The 21,369-nt window shown below is 36.1% G+C and overlaps 1 protein-coding gene across 1 annotated transcript; it reads left to right on the forward strand.

The window, feature by feature from the left end:
* Positions 1–10,703: 10,703 nt before the first annotated feature.
* On the forward strand, positions 10,704–21,145 carry LOC121428310 (NXPE family member 3-like). The gene is made up of 5 exons (XM_041624866.1): positions 10,704–10,925; positions 13,680–14,276; positions 18,149–18,297; positions 18,844–18,899; positions 19,887–21,145. Exons 1-5 carry the CDS (start codon positions 10,770–10,772, stop codon positions 20,705–20,707), a joined length of 1,779 nt encoding a protein of 592 aa, XP_041480800.1. The 5' UTR covers positions 10,704–10,769; the 3' UTR covers positions 20,708–21,145.
* The last annotated feature ends 224 nt before the right edge of the window (positions 21,146–21,369 follow it).

Genomic DNA, 21,369 nt, shown 5'->3' on the forward strand with positions numbered 1-21,369 from the left:
GTCAAATTTAAGATAGATATTTTCTTGTCCAGATTTTGTGAACAGTGTTTTGTTAATATACTATTACTTGTATGATTTTGAACTGAATGATTTTAATAAATACTATTACAAAACAAAAAAGAAATTTCGGTCATTTGGACGTTTTCTGATCGAATCCCCAGATTTTCGTGAATCAGCCAACTTGCTCCTGAATCAAGTGGTTATCTTGGGTGATTTCAATAGTCATGTTTACAGTGAAACAAGTGAAGACGCAAAGAACTTTTAAGATCTATGGTCAGTTTGGTCTGAGTCAGCGTATATCCCAACCGATTCATATTCAAAGACACACTCTCGACTTGCTTATGAGGGATACTGATCACTCAATCAGGGACATTGAGATCATCCAGCAATTATCTTTTCACCCCTTTTCACTTCACCACCGGTAACATCTATCATTCACGCCAGTAAGTTACGTGAACTTGATGTTAATCAATTGAAGTTAGATATCACCGACTACTAGATCGTCACACTCCAATCAATTAGGAAATGAAAGTGAGAGTTGTGTGCAAAATATATCACGTATTTGCCATATCAGTAACCCGAAATTAGACCTATGTTATAACCAATCTGGAATAAATTTGACGGAAATGGAGGAATACGGAGAGGGGAAAGTGTTTTTGAAGGTCAAAGGTCAATTACCTTTTGGTATGTACTGTATAATGGTATCTCCGAGATAGAATATTGCAGGTTGGTGATCTTGGTGTCAAAATGCATACATTCTTACAAGAATAACAAACAAAATAAATTACCTAAAATGCACATTCACTAAAAAAAAATTAAGGTCAAAGGTCAATGACCTGTGGTTTTTGTCTCACCTGCGAAGCAAAGTGAGACTATAGGCGCCGCTTTTCCGACGGCGACGGCGGCGGCGGTGGCGGCGGCGTCAACATCAAATCTTAACCTGAGGTTAAGTTTTTGAAATGACGTCATAACTTAGAAACTATATGGACCTAGTTGATAAAACTTGGCCATAAGGTTAATCAAGTATTACTGAACATCCTATTAGAGTTTCATGTCACATGACCAAGGTCAAAGGTCATTTAGGGTCAATGAACTTAGACCATGTTGGAGGAATCAACATCGAAATCTTAACCTGAGGTTAAGTTTTTGAAATGTCATCATAACTTAGAAAATATATGGACCTAGTTCATGAAACTTGGACATAAGGTTAATCAAGTATCACTGAACATTTTGCATGAGTTTCACGTCACATGACCAAGGTCAAAGGTCATTTAGGGTCAATGAACTTTGGCCGAATTGGGGATATCTGTTGAATTCCCATCATAACTTTGAAAGTTTATGGATCTGATTCATGAAACTTGGACATAATAGTAATCAAGCATCACTGAAAATTTTGTGCAAGTTTCAGGTCTCATGATTAAGGTCAAAGGTCATTTAGGGTCAATGAACTTTGGCCGAATCGGGGTATCTGTTGAATTACCATCATAACTTTGAAAGTTTATAGTTCATTAAACTTGGACATTAGAGTAATCAAGTATCACTGAACGTCCTGTGCGCGTTTCAGGTCACATGACCAATGTCAAAGGTCAATGAATTTGGCCGAATTGGGTGTATCTGTTGAATTACCATCATAACTTTAAAAGTTTATGGATCTGATTCATGAAACTTGTACATAAGAGTAATCAAGTATCACTGAACATCCTGTTCGAGTTTCAGGTCACATGATCAAGGTCAAATGTCATGTAAGGTCAATGAACTTTGGCCATGTTGGGGTTTTTTGTTGAATAACCATCATATCTCAGGAAGTTTATTGGTCTAGTTCATAAAAAGTGGACATAAGAGTAACCATGTATCACTGAACATCTTGTGCGAGTTAGAGTAGTATTCAAAGTCAGCACTGCTGCTATATTGAACCGCGTGATGCAGGTGAGACGGCCAGAGGCATTCCACTTGTTAAAATTATATACCATAATATACACTGGTATCTCTGAGATGAAACGACGCAGGTTGGTGATCTTTGTGTCAATATGCACAGATTTTTACAGGAAGATCAAATAAAATAAAGCATCTCGAATGTACATTCAGCCATAACATTCAATGTAAAAGGTCGAAGGTCAATGACCTTTTCTTTTTTTTCCATTATCTACCATATAATGTTATCTCTAAGATAAAACGCCGCAGGTTGGTATCCTTGTGCCAAAATGAATAGATTTGTACAATAAGATAAAACCAATACCGTAAAAAGCATACAGAAGGAACATTCTCCCTTGAAATCAAAGGACATAGGTAAAGAAAATATAAATGAATAAAACAAACTATACATGTACAACAGCTTTGGCAACTCTTGTATTTGAATATGTTGTGAAAGTGCCATATTCCAAAATTATCTCGATAGAATTCAAAGTAAACCACCGTTCTTGCATATATATATACTGGCAAGCTATCATTGGTGTCGATCTGTATTCATGTTTGGGGCTGTTTTGTTCTGGGGGGGGGGGGAGGTTTTCTACAATTAATTTTTATATTTTTTTATTTTTTTGTAGTTTGGGCAGAGGTCAGTGGCGTAATGATTCTAAAGTTTTGGGGGCAAGAAAGCATATTTCTGACTCGGTCGCTTCCTTCTCTCACAGCATTTTGAAATTAATTTAGCCCTTTATTTCGTGTCTTGCCCCTAAATCTTTAGATTCATTACGCCACTGACCTCCACCCAAACTATGAAAAAAAATAATAAAAATCTCCTACAAGATAACATCAAACAACCGTATTTCTGATTTTTTTTAAATTTCTGTTTCTGATCTACAAAAACGATATCACAACACAGTTTTCTCCTTGTGATTTCGTTTTTGTGTTTTAAAAAACCGAATCACGGGGTTGGTTTCCGCCTTTGCTGTGTCATGATTAGAGCAGGAAAGCGAATCGTATCTTGATTAAAATCCCTTGCTATTTCATCCCGTGTCTCATCCTGCCTGTCTGATATATGCATCATGGTACTGGGACCTCGTAACACAAACCTCAAGAATCGATTTCAGACTAATTTCACATGATTGACTGCATTAACTACAATGCATTATTAATCATAAAAAATCATACAGTCAGTCACTAAAATTTATGTTACTGGAGTCAGATATCAAAAAAGGGCTTACGTCTCACTTTGTGGTTTAATAGACATGACCTCTTGAAATGATAAACACATAGTATTGGCTAATGGTATCTTGTCGTCTGGAAAAATAATACGTACAATTTCATTTTGCAGGGAACATAATTCTTTTAGATGTGTTTGGTATGTGTAAGCCCAGACCAAATTGGAGTAATACAAATATGGCAAGAGTAAAGAGCAATATAATGTAAGCAATACAGTTCTAGGCAAGTAAAAGATTAGGCGATTCCATCATTTTCTGCAACTTTTTTCTTAATTTCATTTATGTGGTGTATCCATGTTAAATTACTATCAATGATAATGCCAAGAAAACTAGTATTTTAAACCCTGGGAATAATTTGGTTGATTAAAATCGATGTAATTGAATTTGTTCATAGTTAATAGTAAGCTTGTTTGTTCAAAACCAATTACAAACACTTGTTAGTTCAGTGTTAATACATCGGAACGACGTGTCTAAGCTCTTTACACATATTTTATTACCGCTGGCGCACACAGTAATGGAAAAGGTACAACAACTTTCACATTCTACCCGGTACCCGTTTAGCACCTGCCCGATGGACGCCAGACCGCGTTGAGATTCGAACACAGAGTCAGAACCACTACACTACACCTCCTCCACGTATTTTCAGTTTCACACTAGAGATAAAGATTTTTATCAGAATAAACAATATTTGCACAGTTGGCGTACATGATAAAAGGAAAGGAGATTTAACGAACGATAAACGAAATAAACAAAAGTGGGCCAAGTAATGACCCTTGTGGTATTCCCCATGCAATTGTTTAAAATTCGCACCGAACAAATTATAAATTGTGCATTGTTGAATTGTTTACGATTTAGTAAAATAGTCAAGGGCAGTTCCACGAATACCAAAGTTATTCAATTGTAATGAAAATATACTATGATTTATCGTATCAAACGCTTTTAACAAGTCAATACATGTCCCTATTGAGAATGATTGAAATTGTATTTGTTAATTCGAGAGGAGCCGATTCTGTTGAGTGGTAACTACGAAATCCGAATTAAGATTTAAAAAGACACTTGTTATTTTTAAGAAATTGTGGGTCCTCTTATAAATACCCTTTTCCAATTATTTTAGATAAAATAGAAAGTAATTGATATGGGCCTATAATTACCGACCTAGAGGACAGTGTGTAACACCATGTCAAATCTCCTTCACATTGAAATTTGAGCATTTCAAGAGTGTGAATCACATAGTCGACCATGTGAGTTCACTGTGAGTAGACGGTCACACTTTAGGGGTATCCACAGTGTGAAAATATCTGTTGAATTTGAGCCTCTTAACAGTGTTAAAAATATTTTCACATTAACAGACTAAAGAATTTGGGTTTTGTTCCAAAAGGAGCTAAGTCCAAAACAGTTTTGTTCCAAAAGGAGCTAAATCCATTATAAGGTTATTTCAAATAGGTTAATTTTTCCTATTTTACATTAAGTTATGCATTCATTCTTTTAGTTACATGTTGCGAATACAAGTTTACTCCGCCAGTGCAAATTTTGCTGAAAATAACAGAATCTTACAATTTGTATGAATATTTTTAGATTTACCTCCTTTTGGAATTAGAAATCAAAAAGTCGCCGTCTTTAGTAAAGATGACAACATATATATATTTTTTTCTTTTTGTATTTTTCAATGGATAAACATCAGAAAAGATGTGAAATGTATTCTGTTAGCAATATTTATGTGTTTCGTGTTCAATTTCCAATATCAAACATGTTTAAATTGGCAAAAAATGACATTTTACTAATGTTTTGTTCCAAAAGGAGCTAAATCCATGAAAAAAAAATTGACAATGAATGCAATTTTTTTGAAATCATAATATGATTAATCTAAGATGATAGTACTATCATTTAAATATCAAAATAAAATAGCAATGGCTAAGGAAAAGTGGTGACTTAAAAAACCTTGATTTACGGAAAAATACCAAAAGTGGATTTATCCCGTTTTGGAACAAAACACTTTATAATCTACTATGTGAACACACTATGGTCACACTGTGCGACACTATTTTCTTTCCAGGGGCCCGTTGCAATCAATCGCAACTCTAAAAATCACGCGTAACTTGATATTCAACCAATCAACAGCGCGCGTTTGGGACTTGCGATTGTTTTTTTGACTTGCGTTTAAACGCAACTCTTTCTGCAACGGGCCCAGCACGAATATTATAACATGATAATGCTACATGTATATAGCCTTTACATACATACGATAAATATGATATATAATTAACAATCTTTAATATTGCGCTTTGTGAATGGAGTGCACAAAACGGATATGTGGTGGAAACCTTGGAAGCAGATGGCTTGTAGATAAGGATTAAGGCTCCCGTTCATGCTGTTTTATGCATAATAATAATAAGCATTTATATAGCGCCATCTATCTAAATATATTCTATTCCGAGGCGCGTAAATCAGGGACGACATGTTCATGCCGAAAACAAAAGAAAGAACAACGCAGAAGCATAACTAAATACAAACAAGAAAATAGAAAAAGAAAAGAAAACAAAATAAGCCAATGATGTTGTTACCGACGTTGACAAACTAGTTTGCATAGTCAAGATGAAGCATGTTTTTTTTTAAATCTCACAAGCATGCAGTGTATCAATATCAGAATTACAGTCACGAATCATTAAATTGTTTCGCATTTTTACACAATACCGCACTTTAAGTGTTTTATACACCATTCGTTTAAGGCACGGACAATTCTAACAGATTGTTGGGGGTAACGCAACGAGTAAAACTACTATAAGTTATGAAAAGGAATCGATGTACTTCTTTAATTGATAATAAATTATTTTAAAAATCCCTCTATCAACATCAATAAATTATCTCCTGAAATGTACTTAAGCTATCATTTTCACCAAGCTGTACTCGAACGGCGCTTAAATGTTTAAGATTATCGTACATATTTTTCTCTATCAACCCCATGCAAATATATTCTTCTCCTATTACCCTCAACATCACTTATCTTTTCTCAATCACCCCCGTATCCATGAATAGGGAGGTATGCAAATATATACTCAATTTTCCCTAAAAAAATTTATTCCTCATTAAGAATCTTTTCTCTTCCACCTCTCCCAAAGAATATTCACGTACCCTTCCCCAACCCCAGCTTATCCATCATCCACATTTTCTCTCTGCCCCCCCAAAAAAAAAAAATCCATCCTCCAATTGAATTGCCATTCACAATTTCCGTACTGCATAGTCGCTCCATGTTCACTGACATGTATAGTATAAACAGGGATAACAACTACCTGGTAAATGTGTAGGACCCTGGTTTTTCCTACTGGGTGTGACCTCTGCATGAACCTGTACAATTGCGGACATACTTGATGCGGTCGTGGGGAGGGGGGATGCAATATGATCATGCGCAGTCTTGGCGTTGTATATCACGATGTGGAGGCACAAAAGTGGGACGATTTTCACAGTATTTCCTCTCAAGAATGTAATTGTTCTGACTAGGGGCGGATAGAGGATTTTCTAAAACGGGGGGGGGGGGGGCACCTTTTCCCGATCAGAACATTTTGATTAGATAGTTCCTCGATAGTGAGAGTGGTTCAGCCACCAACACGAGCTCGGTTTCCCCAAAACGATTCATGCCCTCATCGAACCCCGTCAAAATACCTGCAAAATCAGGGAGAAACATGACTCATGCCCATCTGGGACGGTGGAGCATGCGGATGGAAATACATCTCTTTTTGGATAGCATGGGTGATGTGCTTGCTCATGCTCGCGGAGAACCCTTGGCGGGAATTGGCTAGAAATATACAGGAGAGTTCCGGCAGTTCAGGTTGTCAAACACAGCCTCTGTTTAAAAGAATTACAAAGTCAATCTTCTTCATGTATTTCTTCAATGGTATAAGTTAACCCTGACATTAAGTTTATTTCGATAAAAAAAATTCGGGAAGCTGGGGAAGGTATAGCGTATGATCTATGCGGAGACTGCAGCTTCATACCTTTACCGACGAGTCTGATGCTGCAACGCGAAACGTCGGCAAAACATCTGATGCTGAAGACTTCGCATTGTACGTGGCTGCGAACATAGTCATTTTCATGGATGGATTTTCCTAAGACGTTTACTGATCTAATGTTCTCATTTGTTTTGTTGCTATTGCCCTCCCCTAGATTTCGGATCACATCACTTATAAATCAACATTCATGGTGATATCTGATCACCACCAAGGCAAAGCCTCAGTGTAATGTGTATAATATCAACAGTATCAATATTGGGCACACGTGGTTAATTCAAACTCCCATTCATTCACGTGTTAATCACAGCTCATCGAAAACATTGCCAGGTAAAAAAAAGAAGAAAGAAAAAAGACTAAGCAATAAAGCATATAGATTCCAGTGTGCACCTGAGATCCAAGCAGCATTGAGAAGTTATGAATTGATACAGAGGTTCGAATTTCGAGCCCTGGTCACATTTGAAGTTTAATGACACGTCCGACCCAACAAAAAGAGTTGATTTGAATAATAGGAGAAAAAATCCGACAAGCTTAACACTGTAAATTTCATCAAAATTGGATGTAGCATGTGGAAGTTATGGCGTTAAAGTTTTGCTTAATTTCAATTTGCTTGGACGCGTTGTGGTCTAGTGGTTCTGACTCTCGCCTTTCAAATAGAGGGTCGTGAGTTCGAATCCTAGCCATGGCGTGTTTTCATTCAGCAAGAAATGTATCCACACTGTGCTGCACTCGACCCTGGTGAGGTGAATGGGTAACCGGCAGGATTAATTCCTTAAATGCACCAAGCGCCTGGAGCTACAGCCGGGGCAATATATAGTGCGCCACTGAATAGGCAACTAGATAGATCGGCGCCTCATAAATGCTATATATTATTATTATTATAAAACATCTGTATGCACATCCTGAGTTGTATGCAAATGAGGGACTGATGACATCAATTACCCACCATTTCTTTCACACGAAATGGGAAATATTTTAATTTTCTCCTCATTGTCATGTGAAACAAAGTTTATTTCTCCCTGAACATGTAGAATTGGCATGGTTGTAACATTTTGCGGTTTGGTCAAAATTTTCATTGTCAAATCTGTAAAAATTGTAACATTCAAACAGTAAAAAACACATGAATTAGCAAGTGAGGGTCATCATCGACTATCTCACTTTAATATCACTATAATGTGAATAACACTACTTCGTGAAAACTAAGCAAAACTTAAAAATGTCATAAGTTTGATATTGATTCAAATCAACATTTTTTTTGGGATGGACCTCTTGATACACGTCTGTAAAAAACCAAACACTCTCACTCTCTCCCCCTCCCACCCACATTGCACACGGATTTTTTAAAATACTTTTTAGCCTTTATTCAGATAACATCACATTTTTCATACATACAAGGGTAATACAAAATTACAAAATACATGTATACAGCAATGAAACAAATGAAAAAAAATATACATTATGATAAACATTTTTAAACAAGGATTATCACAACCCAAAATAGAAACAGAGAAAACAGTTATTATCACTTGTATTTACTGTATAATGATGCGGTATTGTATGATGAAAACAAAACCATCAAGACTTTTTAAATTCTGAGCAAATAATAAAATTGATATATATATATATATATATATATATATATAAAATATTTTGTTTAATAAAGATGTGAATAGGCTACCCCATACTAGTAAATGTATATATTTATATCTCTTTATTTTGTTAGACAATGCAAAAAAGAATCAGGTGAATTACTCATGAGTGCCCTAACGCCCTCTCTCGTCGCTGTTCTACTTCCTTTGACAAGAGTGATTTGTAAAATAATAATAAGATATTTATATTGTATTGATATAATTATCGTTATCATTATTTTCATAAAGTATGTGTATAAAAGTCTCATTGATTTATTATCATCACTATACTATTATTATAATTAATGATATTAGCGTTGTTTTCAAGAAAATTATAATCTTTCAAGTGACAAATAACTAACTAAATGAATAAACAAATGCAGATCATCCCTCCATTTTCTTTCTTACAAATAACTAACCTATGAATGTTAAAAAAGCATGTGATTTTATACCATTAAAAAACGTTGGATGACCGTTACACTCTTATTACAAATTCCTACAGGCTGCACGGGCCTAATCACAACTGGCAGGCCAAAGATATTCATTCGAGCCAACCAATTGCTCAATTTTTTAATTTGATATTGCTGATTGACAAAAATGTATGAATATGACTGACAATCCAACCCTGATTCTAGGGAGGGTACCTACTAAACTTACTTTTTCCAAATTGGAAAGATATTTCACCACTATGGAACTATATTTTTACTGGCGGAAGAATTAGGGTCATTTTACTCTCTCAAGTGATGAATTTGATCCCGTCAATTGTAGTCTTCGTAAATGCTGATTTATTTTTAAAATGAGCCGGTCGAGGTACCCATTTCTGGTCAGATATGGAATGTCAGACATTTATCCTATCCACTGGTAGTAAACATTCAACCCTCGAATTTCCTTCTTAAATGCCACTTTATCACACGAGTCTACAGGGAATGAATTAGGCCTGTGAACCCTATATAAAAATCGAATTTCTGTTTGTAAATCATAAACGAATACTCCCATCTAAAGTTCAGTTTACCTAAAATAAAGGAGTATCCAGGTTTTAAAATTAATCTTGACCATCCTGACTAGAAAGCTCTTTCATGATTGTGGAGTACCTACGCTCAAAAAAAAAACATGTGTCCAGAAGTAAAAAAAAAAAAAAAAAAGAACAAATCTCGATTCTCTGGCCCGTATTCTGAACTCGGGTTTGAATTAAACCCTGGTTTAAAGTTGTGGTTTACATGGAGAGCAAATTGGAGTGCAAATCCCTGACAGTAAACATACAATTTATCAATTCATATGACACCCAAATTATTCATAATTGTCTGGGAATGACACTATTTATAGCTGAAGTACTTTTCTTCATTACGAAAGCAAAGGGCTGCCTATAATTTTAGCACAGAGTTAGACCTTGGTCTAAGTTAAATCTGACTTCAGAATACTGGCCTCTGTGTAATGTTGATGCAAATAAACTGAAAATTCTCCATGATAAATCCGTTTTTCCCAGGTTTATAATTAGGTTTATTCCAATTCGTCTAATGCTAATTCGTCCAATTGCCAACTCGCATAGTCTTCCATGAGTTCGTCCCCTATCCACATGGTCTAACTGCCGATTCGTCCACTTAGCATTTCGTTTAATAACCAGTTGGTCCAATAGCCATTTAGTCCATACACCATTTGGTCTAATTGGACTAAGACAGTGTTAATTGGGCAAAATCAATGAAAATAAAATAGATATTAGACCAACTGGTTGAGACGAAATGGTCATTGACGAAATGGTGATTAGATGAAGCGATGATTGGACCAAGTGGTTGTTAGACGAAATGTTGATGGACGGAATGGCATTAGCCTTAATGAAATTAGACCATGTGGTGAGTGGACGGGTTGACAGTAGACGAATTGGCAATTTACCGACAAGCATGATTATTTTTACCCAGTAATTGATAATTCTGTATTCTAGGGTACACGCTTTCACTTTTGTTGCAATACTCTGCAGATTCATGTGGACTTCCAGCTGATGCAATATGGTATCGAAGGGCATGCGGCAATTTGTCATCTTCACTCTTGTTGTGGGGTCATTTCTTCTTGCCTTCATAAAAATAATGCCATTTTCAACGACAGTTAACCAACACATCGAGCCTTTCCCTCTAAACCACATTCCACCATCAAGATTATTTATGGTAAGTCACAAACAGTCTCTTTGAAAGCCGTGTTCATGGAATTCTGCTTTCGTTGATTTTAGATTAATATTTTTACAGCAGTTGGGAAACTTCAAAATGCCATAACTTTTTTTACATCCGGTTTTTGATGAAATTTTCAGCGTTATGTTTGTTTGATTTTTCTCTATTTATTAAAATCCACATTTTTCTGGGTTGGAATTGACCTTTAATGTTTCGGCTTATGTTTATAATTAAACTATAATTATAGCATTAAACGTAGTTCATAGTAAAGGTATTAATTATATTGTTTATGTTAGCGATTAATTCATCAAGGTTTTTTTTCTAAGTTTTCTGCACTAATCGGTCCTTCAACGCTGGATTGCAGAAAGCAGCTGTCAACATGGTCGATGAAAAAAAAAAATCATGTTATGTTAACATTTCTCTCCCCCTAAGTCAAGGGAGAAAATTTCTCTCCAAAGGTAGGGGAGGAGACCAGGGGCTGGAAAATTTGACAAGCAAAAAAAAAAGTAACCACCCCAAAAGTAAGGTTATTTCGTCCAAAATACATGTTTTATTCATATTTTAAATGATATATTTCTCTCCATCATATAAGAGTAAAATTAGTAGGGGCATTTGATATTTTGTCCCCCCTACCATTTTGGGTGAGGGGGTGCGCCCCCCCCCCAGGGATTTCCGCCTATGCCCTGAGTTGAGTCAAACACCGCTTTGCAGCACCAGTTTTTTAAAATATGTTTTCCAATGTACTATGATTGGGGGTTTGCGCTATAGCATAATAAACAACATTCCAATTTAAATCCCAAACCATAAAATATGATTGTTTTGTCAGTGTTCGATGTTTCGGCAATATTTTTTTCACATTGGCAGGAGTATTAATGAATATGTAAATACTACAAAATATTTCCCAGGCAATGACATATATTTCATTAAGAACGATGGTGAATAACACGACAAAATATTGTAGTCAATTTGTTTGTGTAGCAACGGCGCGCGCCTTCTATTCAGCTATTGAGGAACTCCTCCGCGAGTCATCGAGGGGTTTGGTTTCACCCGCTCGCATTTTGCGTCATTCGAATGATCATTGTAGTGACGTCTCAAATGAATGATCATTCGAATGACGAATTTGAGCTCGTGAATGCAAAATGGCGTAATTTGAAATTCGCAATTCAAATGTTGGTATCAAGGGGCCTTATCACACGTGAATCTGAATCATCATTGAATTAATTATTCCATTTTGTCTGAAAAATCATCGGACCTTTCACACGCTCACTCGAAAACTGATCTGGATTCGAGTTCATGAGCGAAGGCGGTATGTGTCCTAGGTGACTTGTCAATAAAAGCACATGCATCGCAAATACAAACTACGATGCGTGCATGACAATTGTATTATCTACGGAAGTGCTTGAAAGGTCATGTAAGCTCCGCCCCCAAAAGATGTTTTGAGCACTGGCGGATCCAGGGGGGGGGGGCACAGCCGGCTCGTGCCCCCCTTTTGAGAATTACATTTAAAATTTGTAAGGTAAAAATGTGTCAGTTTTTTTTTCGTGGACGAAATTCGCTTAATTTTGGGTTGAAACTCTTTGGGGTTTTTTGGCATGTCAAATTTTTCCTACCGTACAGAGCGCGATTAATGTGCAATTTCCACTTATGTGATTGGCTAATGCTTAGCCTTAGCCCCACTTTTCCTTAGCCCAGTTTCGTTTCACACTATATCTTTTAGCACTGCAATTGTGGTGCTAGCACCACAAGCCTGCTAACCCTGCTTTTTGCATGGCCGGATAGTACCGTATACTACTTACCGTGCTTGCCCACTTTGCTAAAACGTAGTGTTGAAACGAAGTGGGCTAAGCATTACCCCGGGAACTTGCTGGGGCTAAGACCCCCCCACCCTTTGCCTCTCCAATTCCCGGGGTTAAGGAAAAAAGAGCAGTGTGTAAAAAATATATCTAACCAATAATCCTAACCTCTGACGACAACCATAACGCCATACCTTTACCCCAACCCAACACTGATCCTAACCCTATTTGTACCTGTCGTGAATACTGTAGCATTTTACAATGCATTGGTATTAAATGGAAAAGAAGGAGACACAACGAACAATTCCCAAATATGATTTTGTTTTCTTTTTCATTTTTTATTTAATAACTTCCTCTAGAGTGAACTGACCCCTTTGGAACAAGATAGCTCGTCTGAAAACAGAAAAATCAAAGAAACAGATCAACGAAAGTTTGAAAAAAAATCCGACAAATAATGAGCAGTTTATGAGCATTTGAATATTGGATAACTAATGCTATGGAGATCCTCAAATTGGCAATGCGACAAAAATGTGTGTGATGTCACTTGTGAACAACTCTCCGATTACTTTAGTATACATTTCTCTTAAATTGCCTCTTTTATCGCATCTATCAGTAGATCATGTCTTGTTTCTACAGGAGGGTATGTAATACAGATTCTTAAAGAATACATCATGGATAAAGAGTTTGCATCACCACTAGAAATAGCAGAAGGAGACAATTTGAGGGTATTTTATAGTCCATCAAAGGGAAAGTTGTTCACATGTGACATCACACATCCTTGTCGCATTGCCAATGGGAGGATCGCCATAGCATTAGTGATTGCAACTTTCTCATTATTTGTCCGATTTATCTGAAACTTTCTTTGTTCTTATTCTTTGATTTTTCTGTTTCGACACAAGCCTACTTATTCCAAAGGTTTCATTCCCCTTTAACAAGATATCCTGATTTATTTATTTTCTAGGATTTAACAAGACCTAAGGCCTCGTGGAAAGAACGGACAAATGTATCTGTAAATCCTTTTTGCCCTAATCTCTCAGCAAGGCAAAGACAAAGGTATTATACTTACGAGGACCGCATTCCAAATCAAATCACTTGGACAAGTTTGCTCAACTTGACTAATCCAAATTTCACATCATTTCACATCACCAAAACAAATCGGAACAATGCTTCTAAGTTTTTCGTCTGCGATGAACTTCGACTGATCATTCAAGCCCGGAATGGACTAAACGAGAGCAAGACTTACGGAGGAGACTATTTCCGCGCCAAAATATATACCAAAAATTCAACTTTCAAGGCGAGCTCGATGTCAGACGGCGAAGTTGTCGACCATGGGAACGGAACGTACAGCGCCCTCTTTACCTTGAAGTGGGCAGGTTTGGTTAACATTCAGGTTACATTAGTTCATACGAGTGAAGCAAATTACGTGCTAAGAAGACTTCAGAAAGAAGAAGTGACCAGAACTCACCATAAAGGGCGATTTTATTCTAAAGATCCGAAGAAAGCTGAGGAAACCTTTTGCAATATGGACCTAAAAGTGTTAAACGAAACTGTCGGAAAGGTAAGACATTTTGCACAAAAAACTTTCTCTTATAAAAGTATGATGGTAGGGAATTAATGTTGAATTCATGTAAATCATCTATCGATGGAACACGAAATCCCTCTCCTCTGTGCTTGAGCATTGACTAAAGATTATTGTCATCCAATTATCTGGACGATGTCGTTGTAAAGTTGCACTTATCTTCTCCTCCTTCCTCTCTTTCTTCCCTTGCTCCTTCTGCTTTTAACTTCTTCTCCCTCCTTCGCCTTCTTTTTTTCGAACTCGCATTCTACTTTTTTTTAATCTTACCAGATCACCATGGATATCTTAGATTTGACAATGGTATGTTTGTTATAACAATAATTTTTTATTTGATTTGATTTATTGTTTTCTTCTGCATCCATAACATTTGTATAATACATTTTTCATAACATAATAAACATACATGTAATATGTTAGCATTTTTGGCATAAAATGTAAATAAAGATTATTAAAAAGATAATTCCAGACAAAAATGAATAACTATATGATGTTCACAATTTGCAGGAGAAGGATTGTCATCATAAGCAGATTGCTTGAAAAAAATGACAATCCCAAACTTATACTAATTGAATTAATACATTTATAACATTGATAAAGCAGAATTGGCATATTCTCTCAAATAGCTGAGGGTGATGGTGATATGATGATGATGTTGATGATGATGATGATGATGATGATGATGAAGGCCATGGAGATGATGATGGTCAAGATGAAGATATTGGTAATGACTAAAACGAAGGAGGAATAAATTCACGATAAAAAGGATACGACACAGAAATTTTACTTCAAGTATTCTGATAATAACATAGATTTAACGTTTGCCTTAAATGAGTGAAGAGACGAACATTGTTTAACAGGCTCTGGTAGAGAGTTCCACAAATCTGGACCATGGTGTCTTATGGATCTCTGCGCAATAAGCAATTTGGGGTTAATTAAATGGAAATTTGAAGAGTTACGGGTAGAGTATGAATGAATAGATGTATTCAGAGTATAAAAATTGTGGAATGAAGGTGGGAGCATGTTATTTACGTACTTAAACATAAGTAGTAAGCTTTGAAGAGTATTTATGTCAAATACTGTTAGAGTCTTTAGTTTATGGAATAATGGATTTGTGTGTGATAAATATTGGGAATCAGTACAGATTCGAATTGCTTTTTTCTGTAATAAGTATATTGTATTAATTTTAGTTTTTGCACATGTTGCCCAAACTATGTTGCAATACGATATATAAGGCAATATTAATGAATTGTATAGTATGACAAGAGTTGTATGTGGAATTATATTCTTCATTTTGTAAAGTATACCAACGTTTCTAGAAATACTAGTAGTTATACAACGTACATGTTCATTCCAATTTAAATTTTCATCTATTGTGACACCTAAAAACTTTGTTTCTCTTTTCCTTTTGAGAGAAATATTGTCTATGTTTATATAATAAGGAAATTCGTTACCATGTAAGTGTGTATGCTTGAAATACATAAAGTTTGTTTTGTCTATATTGAGTGAAAGCTTATTACACTTAAACCACAAAGATAGTTTTGGTAACTCACGGTTAATTATATCTACTAAAGTTTCTAAGCTATTATGTGAACAAAAAATGTTGGTGTCATCTGCAAATAATGTATATGATAATAGAGGTGTTACAGAAGTCAAATCATTAATATATATTAAAAAGAGCAAGGGGCCTAGGATTGATCCTTGTGGAACTCCGCATTGTATTAACTGAAAATCAGAAGAAATATTATTGTGAATTACATATTGTTTTCTATTGGACAAATAACTCTTAAACCAAGATAGTGTAATTCCGCGAATTCCATAATTTTCTAGTTTTTAAAGTAATATCTGGTGGTCAAGAGTGTCAAAGGCTTTGCTAAAGTCCATGAATACGCCTATTATATGTTCTTTATTTGCCATTGCATTTGTAATTTTATCATATATTTGAATTAACGCCAGATCAGTCGAATGTCCTTTCCTGAATCCATATTGGTTAGAATTTAGAAAATAAAAAGTATCTAGAAACTTATAAAGTCTTTTGTAAATAATCTGCTCTAATATTTTGGAAATGCTGGGAAGAATAGAAATAGGCCTGTAATTTGTTATTTCATGCGGGTTGTCTTTTTTAAAAACAGGATTTACCTTTGCAATTTTTTAGGGAATCAGGACATATTCCAGTGCTAATTGAGAGATTGAAAATATGACACAAAGGAGAGGCAATATAGTGCATGATCTGCTTAAGAAGGGCAGTACTAATTCTATCAATTCCCTGTGATTTGCTTGATTTTAGATTTTTTGTTATTTCAATCAATTCCTGAACATTTGTTGGGTTAAAGAATAAAGAAGAGTTAATGGGTGTGGGAAGAAATTTTCCAAAATTTTCATCAGTTCTGTCAAGTTTGTTTGCCAAGGAGGGTCCTAAGTTAACAAAAAAAAGAATTAAAGGTATCAGCTACATCTTCTGAATTTATTGCAAGATTATGAGCTGTGAAATTATCTTTGGGTAATGTTTTGGGTTTCTTGCCAATCAAATCATTTATAATCTCCCATGTTGCTTTCATGTTTGATTTGACTTTGTAAAGCTTTTAACTATACATTGCGAATATTGTCTTGGCTCAGGACTAATTGTAATTCATGTGTACATTATAATTAAGATAACCAAACAAACGGGTTGGGAATGGATAAGGCTGCAAAAAGCGGAACGAATGGGGTGAAGCTTCCTAGTACAATATTCGTATAAATAGTGTAAAACAAAATCCATTGGCCAAAGAGCCTCTCTGAGTTGGGTACAGAGACCAAACATTGTGACCCTAGCTTTACCAAGAAAGTTATACATACTAAATATCAAATCAGTTGCAGACTGGTGTGCACAATGTTAATTAAAATTCCAAAGAGATTTCTAACTAATGGTCGCCCTGGAAAAAAGAAATGCATGTGAAGACCATTATGATCGGAAATGATAATCCTTCAAGTTTTTGTCAGTTTGGAGTACCATATCTCGCCATTTAGGCCAGGCATTTTGCCTGAAGTAAAACGAACATGCCTGTAAATCACTATTGAGTAGGATCAGGTGGGGAAAATGTGAGGCGGTTAAGCTTGGCCCGAAAACATGGGTCCTTGACTGTACAAGAAAAGGAACATAGCTTTATTCTTTATGATGAAACAAATCAATGGGTAGGACTTTTGGCCTCGCAAATCTTTTATCCGGAGAAGCAGTCGTAGCGGTAGGGAATTCGATCATCAGTACAGAGTTGCTACCTTTTTTTTACACACCCAAGCCAGATTGTATTTGGTGCCATATCCCATGCTCGAACATCAGGTTCCCGTCTTACAATATTTTCGATTGATCCGATCAATCAGAACCATGGACCTATTACAAATAGGTCCATGATCAGAACTGTGGAAGGCTTGTCTACAGCTTTGGTCCAGAGACGTAAAAGGCTCTGTCACCCCAGGTTGTTTGGCTGAGGGCCTCTGCCAGCAATGCTTGGTCTGCAGATCTGAGACTGCGTGTTAGCCTGTGCTGCTCCGATGTAGGGTGGAGATTTATCGTTAGTGCTTTAAATACAAAAACTCGAAGTTAATAGGCGATTCTCTGATTGATAGGTAGCCCATATAAGTCACGCAGAACTAGACGCAGAATACTGATCCAAGATGGCATGCATGCATCATTTGTATAATACATCCTTATCGCATTCATTTTCCATTAAAAAAATGATTATTGATGTATCTGTATGTTCATGTAAGTACAAAAAAATTTGTTTGTTTATATAACCTGTCTTTCTTGATTCTATTTGGCATTAATATCATTCACTTTCTTTGTTTGTTTTATTCATTTTTTAACCAAACGAGAACAGACCGAAAGCTGTAACTTTACCGACACAAGTACCGGTTCCCCTTGGTTTTGCGTGAAACCAAAGAATTTCACCTGCAGCGATTGGGTTCTGCATCACAATGTACAGTATAAACCAGTCATATCGGACAACGAAAAACTTCCTTTTACCTGGTAATTGTCCTTTGATATATGGAATTTAGGTTAAAAATTTTGCAGCGTGGAAGTTAAGAAGGAATATATGTTTCATAGTAGGAACCTTTTTCAAAGTTGTAGGGAGAACAATGACTAGATAAGGCAATGGCTACAGTGACTTACTGTCACCTTCTAAAAATAGGCGTGCGAGGTTTTCCTCAATCAATTTTGACCTTCGGCAGGTAAATTGACGCGCCTGTCTTTACGTGCCGTGCTGCACACATAATTTTATGTCGAATAATCATTTGGCCTCATAAGAAAATTGAAAGCGTAACGAGATACAAAATGAATTATCATAATGATGATGAAGATGGTGCACAGCATTTGTATATCGCCATTTATCTGTCAAAAACATTCAAAGGCGCATTGGAGGAGCCAGCCAATGTGGGTCGCCTTGAAGGGCGCGCACACAGAACTGTGACCTGCAGGTCACTCCTCCCGATATAATTTTGTCTTCACAGTAACTTTTGCTTTGAGTAAACTCGTTTGAACTAGTTTTAAAATTGTTCATTCGTCCAATCGCAGGAACAACCGAAATATATCTGGATCTGAAAACAGGATAGTCGTCCATCGTACAGTAGGTGAGTCTCAATGATTTAAATAATAACAACAGCAACAACCTCAGCAATAATAATAATACTTATTTGTATAATTACAAGATAATAATTATTTACCATTAAAGACGAATATTTCCAGCTGTTTGGCATTTATTATGTTATAACATGTTGCATTTGAAAATGCTATATAAAATCGCATCCAAAATATTTCATTAGTTCACGCAACAATGAACAAATCTAGATGTAAATGTTAATTAATGGAACAAATTTGAAAGATAAGAAAGTGGTCCTACGCTATTTTGTTAGCCCCAATGAACATGATTGAAAGAAAATTATAGCATGTATTCAATAATTATACCATTCTCGTCGAAAAAAGAACTGGATAAAATCTTTCACGTGATACCAAGTTGTCACGGTAATTTAATTCCCGGAGATTTTTTTTATATATTAATTTCATCAAATTGAGTTTTTGTGCATAATCTCCAGGTGCATCTACCATGAACTAAAAAGTATGGCCACTTAAATAAAGCCATCATGTGGAATGCTGTCTGACGCTGATTTTTCCTCAAATAGCATATTTTTTTTCAATTGTTACATATCTAAGTTCACAGCATAAAAGAGCAGGTCACGAATAATGAATGCTTCAAACTCTGAAACATTCAGTTTGATAGCAAATTCATCATGGTATCAATTATAATCTTATGGAATGCTTTTATTCATGTTCGTTGGTCCAGCATGTTCAAACTATGTTTATTTTGCGATGGCTGCTACGCGGAATATATGAATTCGATAATTGGATAAACGTTTACTAGAGATATGGTAAGCCTATACCCTACAAACTAAATACATGAACCAAACAAATTTTCATATTCAAGATCTCAGATTGACGGATTATCAAATTCACCAAAAATTGCAATACTGGAATATCGATCGAGATATATTTTGGAGAAGATGCATTTTTTTTTGTAACTTGAATTTATATATTTCTAATCAATACTCATTGCCTCCTAGGTAACGAATCCATTGTACACAGTGGGGCTTTGGATCATCTTCCAGCTTGCGTACCACAGATTCAATTTGAAGCACCAGAAGTTGCTGGCTTTTACTGGGGAAAGAATTGGCTCTCAGCAGATTGTGGAATACAAATATTCCGCCAATCGCAAGCAACCTCGCTCTTGAAAAATAAAACAATTTATTTTTTAGGGGATTCTACCATCCGACAGCTATTCGAATTTTACGTAAAGCTCTTCAAATTGAAAACGGTTCCAAACTCCAAGGACCCGTCGTGGTTCGTTGGACCGACAATCGCCAAAGACAGGAAAAACAACATTAATTTTCACTTTCAATTTCACGGGCATCCCATCGGGAGAGCAAAGTGGGCGTATGTTTCAACCACAGAGTATATAGCAAATTTTATTGATCGTGTCAAGGGAGGGGAGAACACTATTTTTGTTTTGACGTTGTGGGCGCACTTCGCCGCATTCCCTCCTTGGTTCTACGAAACTCGTGTGGACGATGTGTTGATGTCTCTAAGACGCCTTCAGGAGCGCAGTCCAAGAACGTTGATCATCTGGAAAAGCGCAAACACAAGAGAACATGGCGGATTGGATCATTTTCTTAAAAACAGTGACTGGATTGCAAGGGATCTCGATAGAAGGATGAGAAACAAAGTTTTTGCTCATGAAAATCTCGGGTTTATGGATGCCTGGGACATGACAAATGCACAGTTTGAAAAAGATTCCGTACATCCTTCAGGTTCGCACGTTGAAAATCTCAGCAATAAACTATTAACGTACGTCTTAAATCATGATATATATGATAAAGAGGAATGATATTTTGCATATCTACCTGGCCATTTATCAAGTAACCAAAACGATATTCTCAGGATTCAAAAAGATGAGCTCGGTTGAAATATCATTTCTGTCAATTTATTTTAAACAGTGGATGTTTGCGTACTAATTATTCACCTTGCCATTACATTAATTTAGTTTAATTACATTGGGAAATTATACGAGGATTTCTTTAAAGGTAATCACGGTTGTTAGAGAGGTGTCGAAAAATATCCTTTTCTAAGTGAAAAGGATTTTCACCAAATCATACTGATTGAGATGGCTACCGGAAAAAAGAGAGATAAATGGAGGGAGGTAGAGAGGAAAGTGAGAAAAATAGGAGAAATTGTGCAGTCAGACCAAGCAGGTACTAGTGTTACCACAACGCAGGCCTATGCTTGAGGGGCTCGGTGTAAAAATGGCAGAGGTAAAAATGGCAAAGGTAAAAATGGCAGAGGTAAAAATGGCAAAGGTGAAAATGTCAGAGGTAAAAATGGCAGAGGTGAAAATGGCAAAGGCAAAAATGACAAAGGTAATAATGGCAGAGGTAAAAATTAGAGAGGTATAAAAGGCCATTCTTAAAACCCACAGGCCAAAAAATCCAAAAGCCCCTCCATGTACAGTAGATTAAATAAGAACGGTTCTGAGAAGAATTTATTCGAATC

The sequence above is a fragment of the Lytechinus variegatus genome, chromosome 15 (assembly GCF_018143015.1).
Source record: "Lytechinus variegatus isolate NC3 chromosome 15, Lvar_3.0, whole genome shotgun sequence".
Classification (NCBI taxonomy): Eukaryota; Metazoa; Echinodermata; class Echinoidea; order Temnopleuroida; family Toxopneustidae; genus Lytechinus; species Lytechinus variegatus.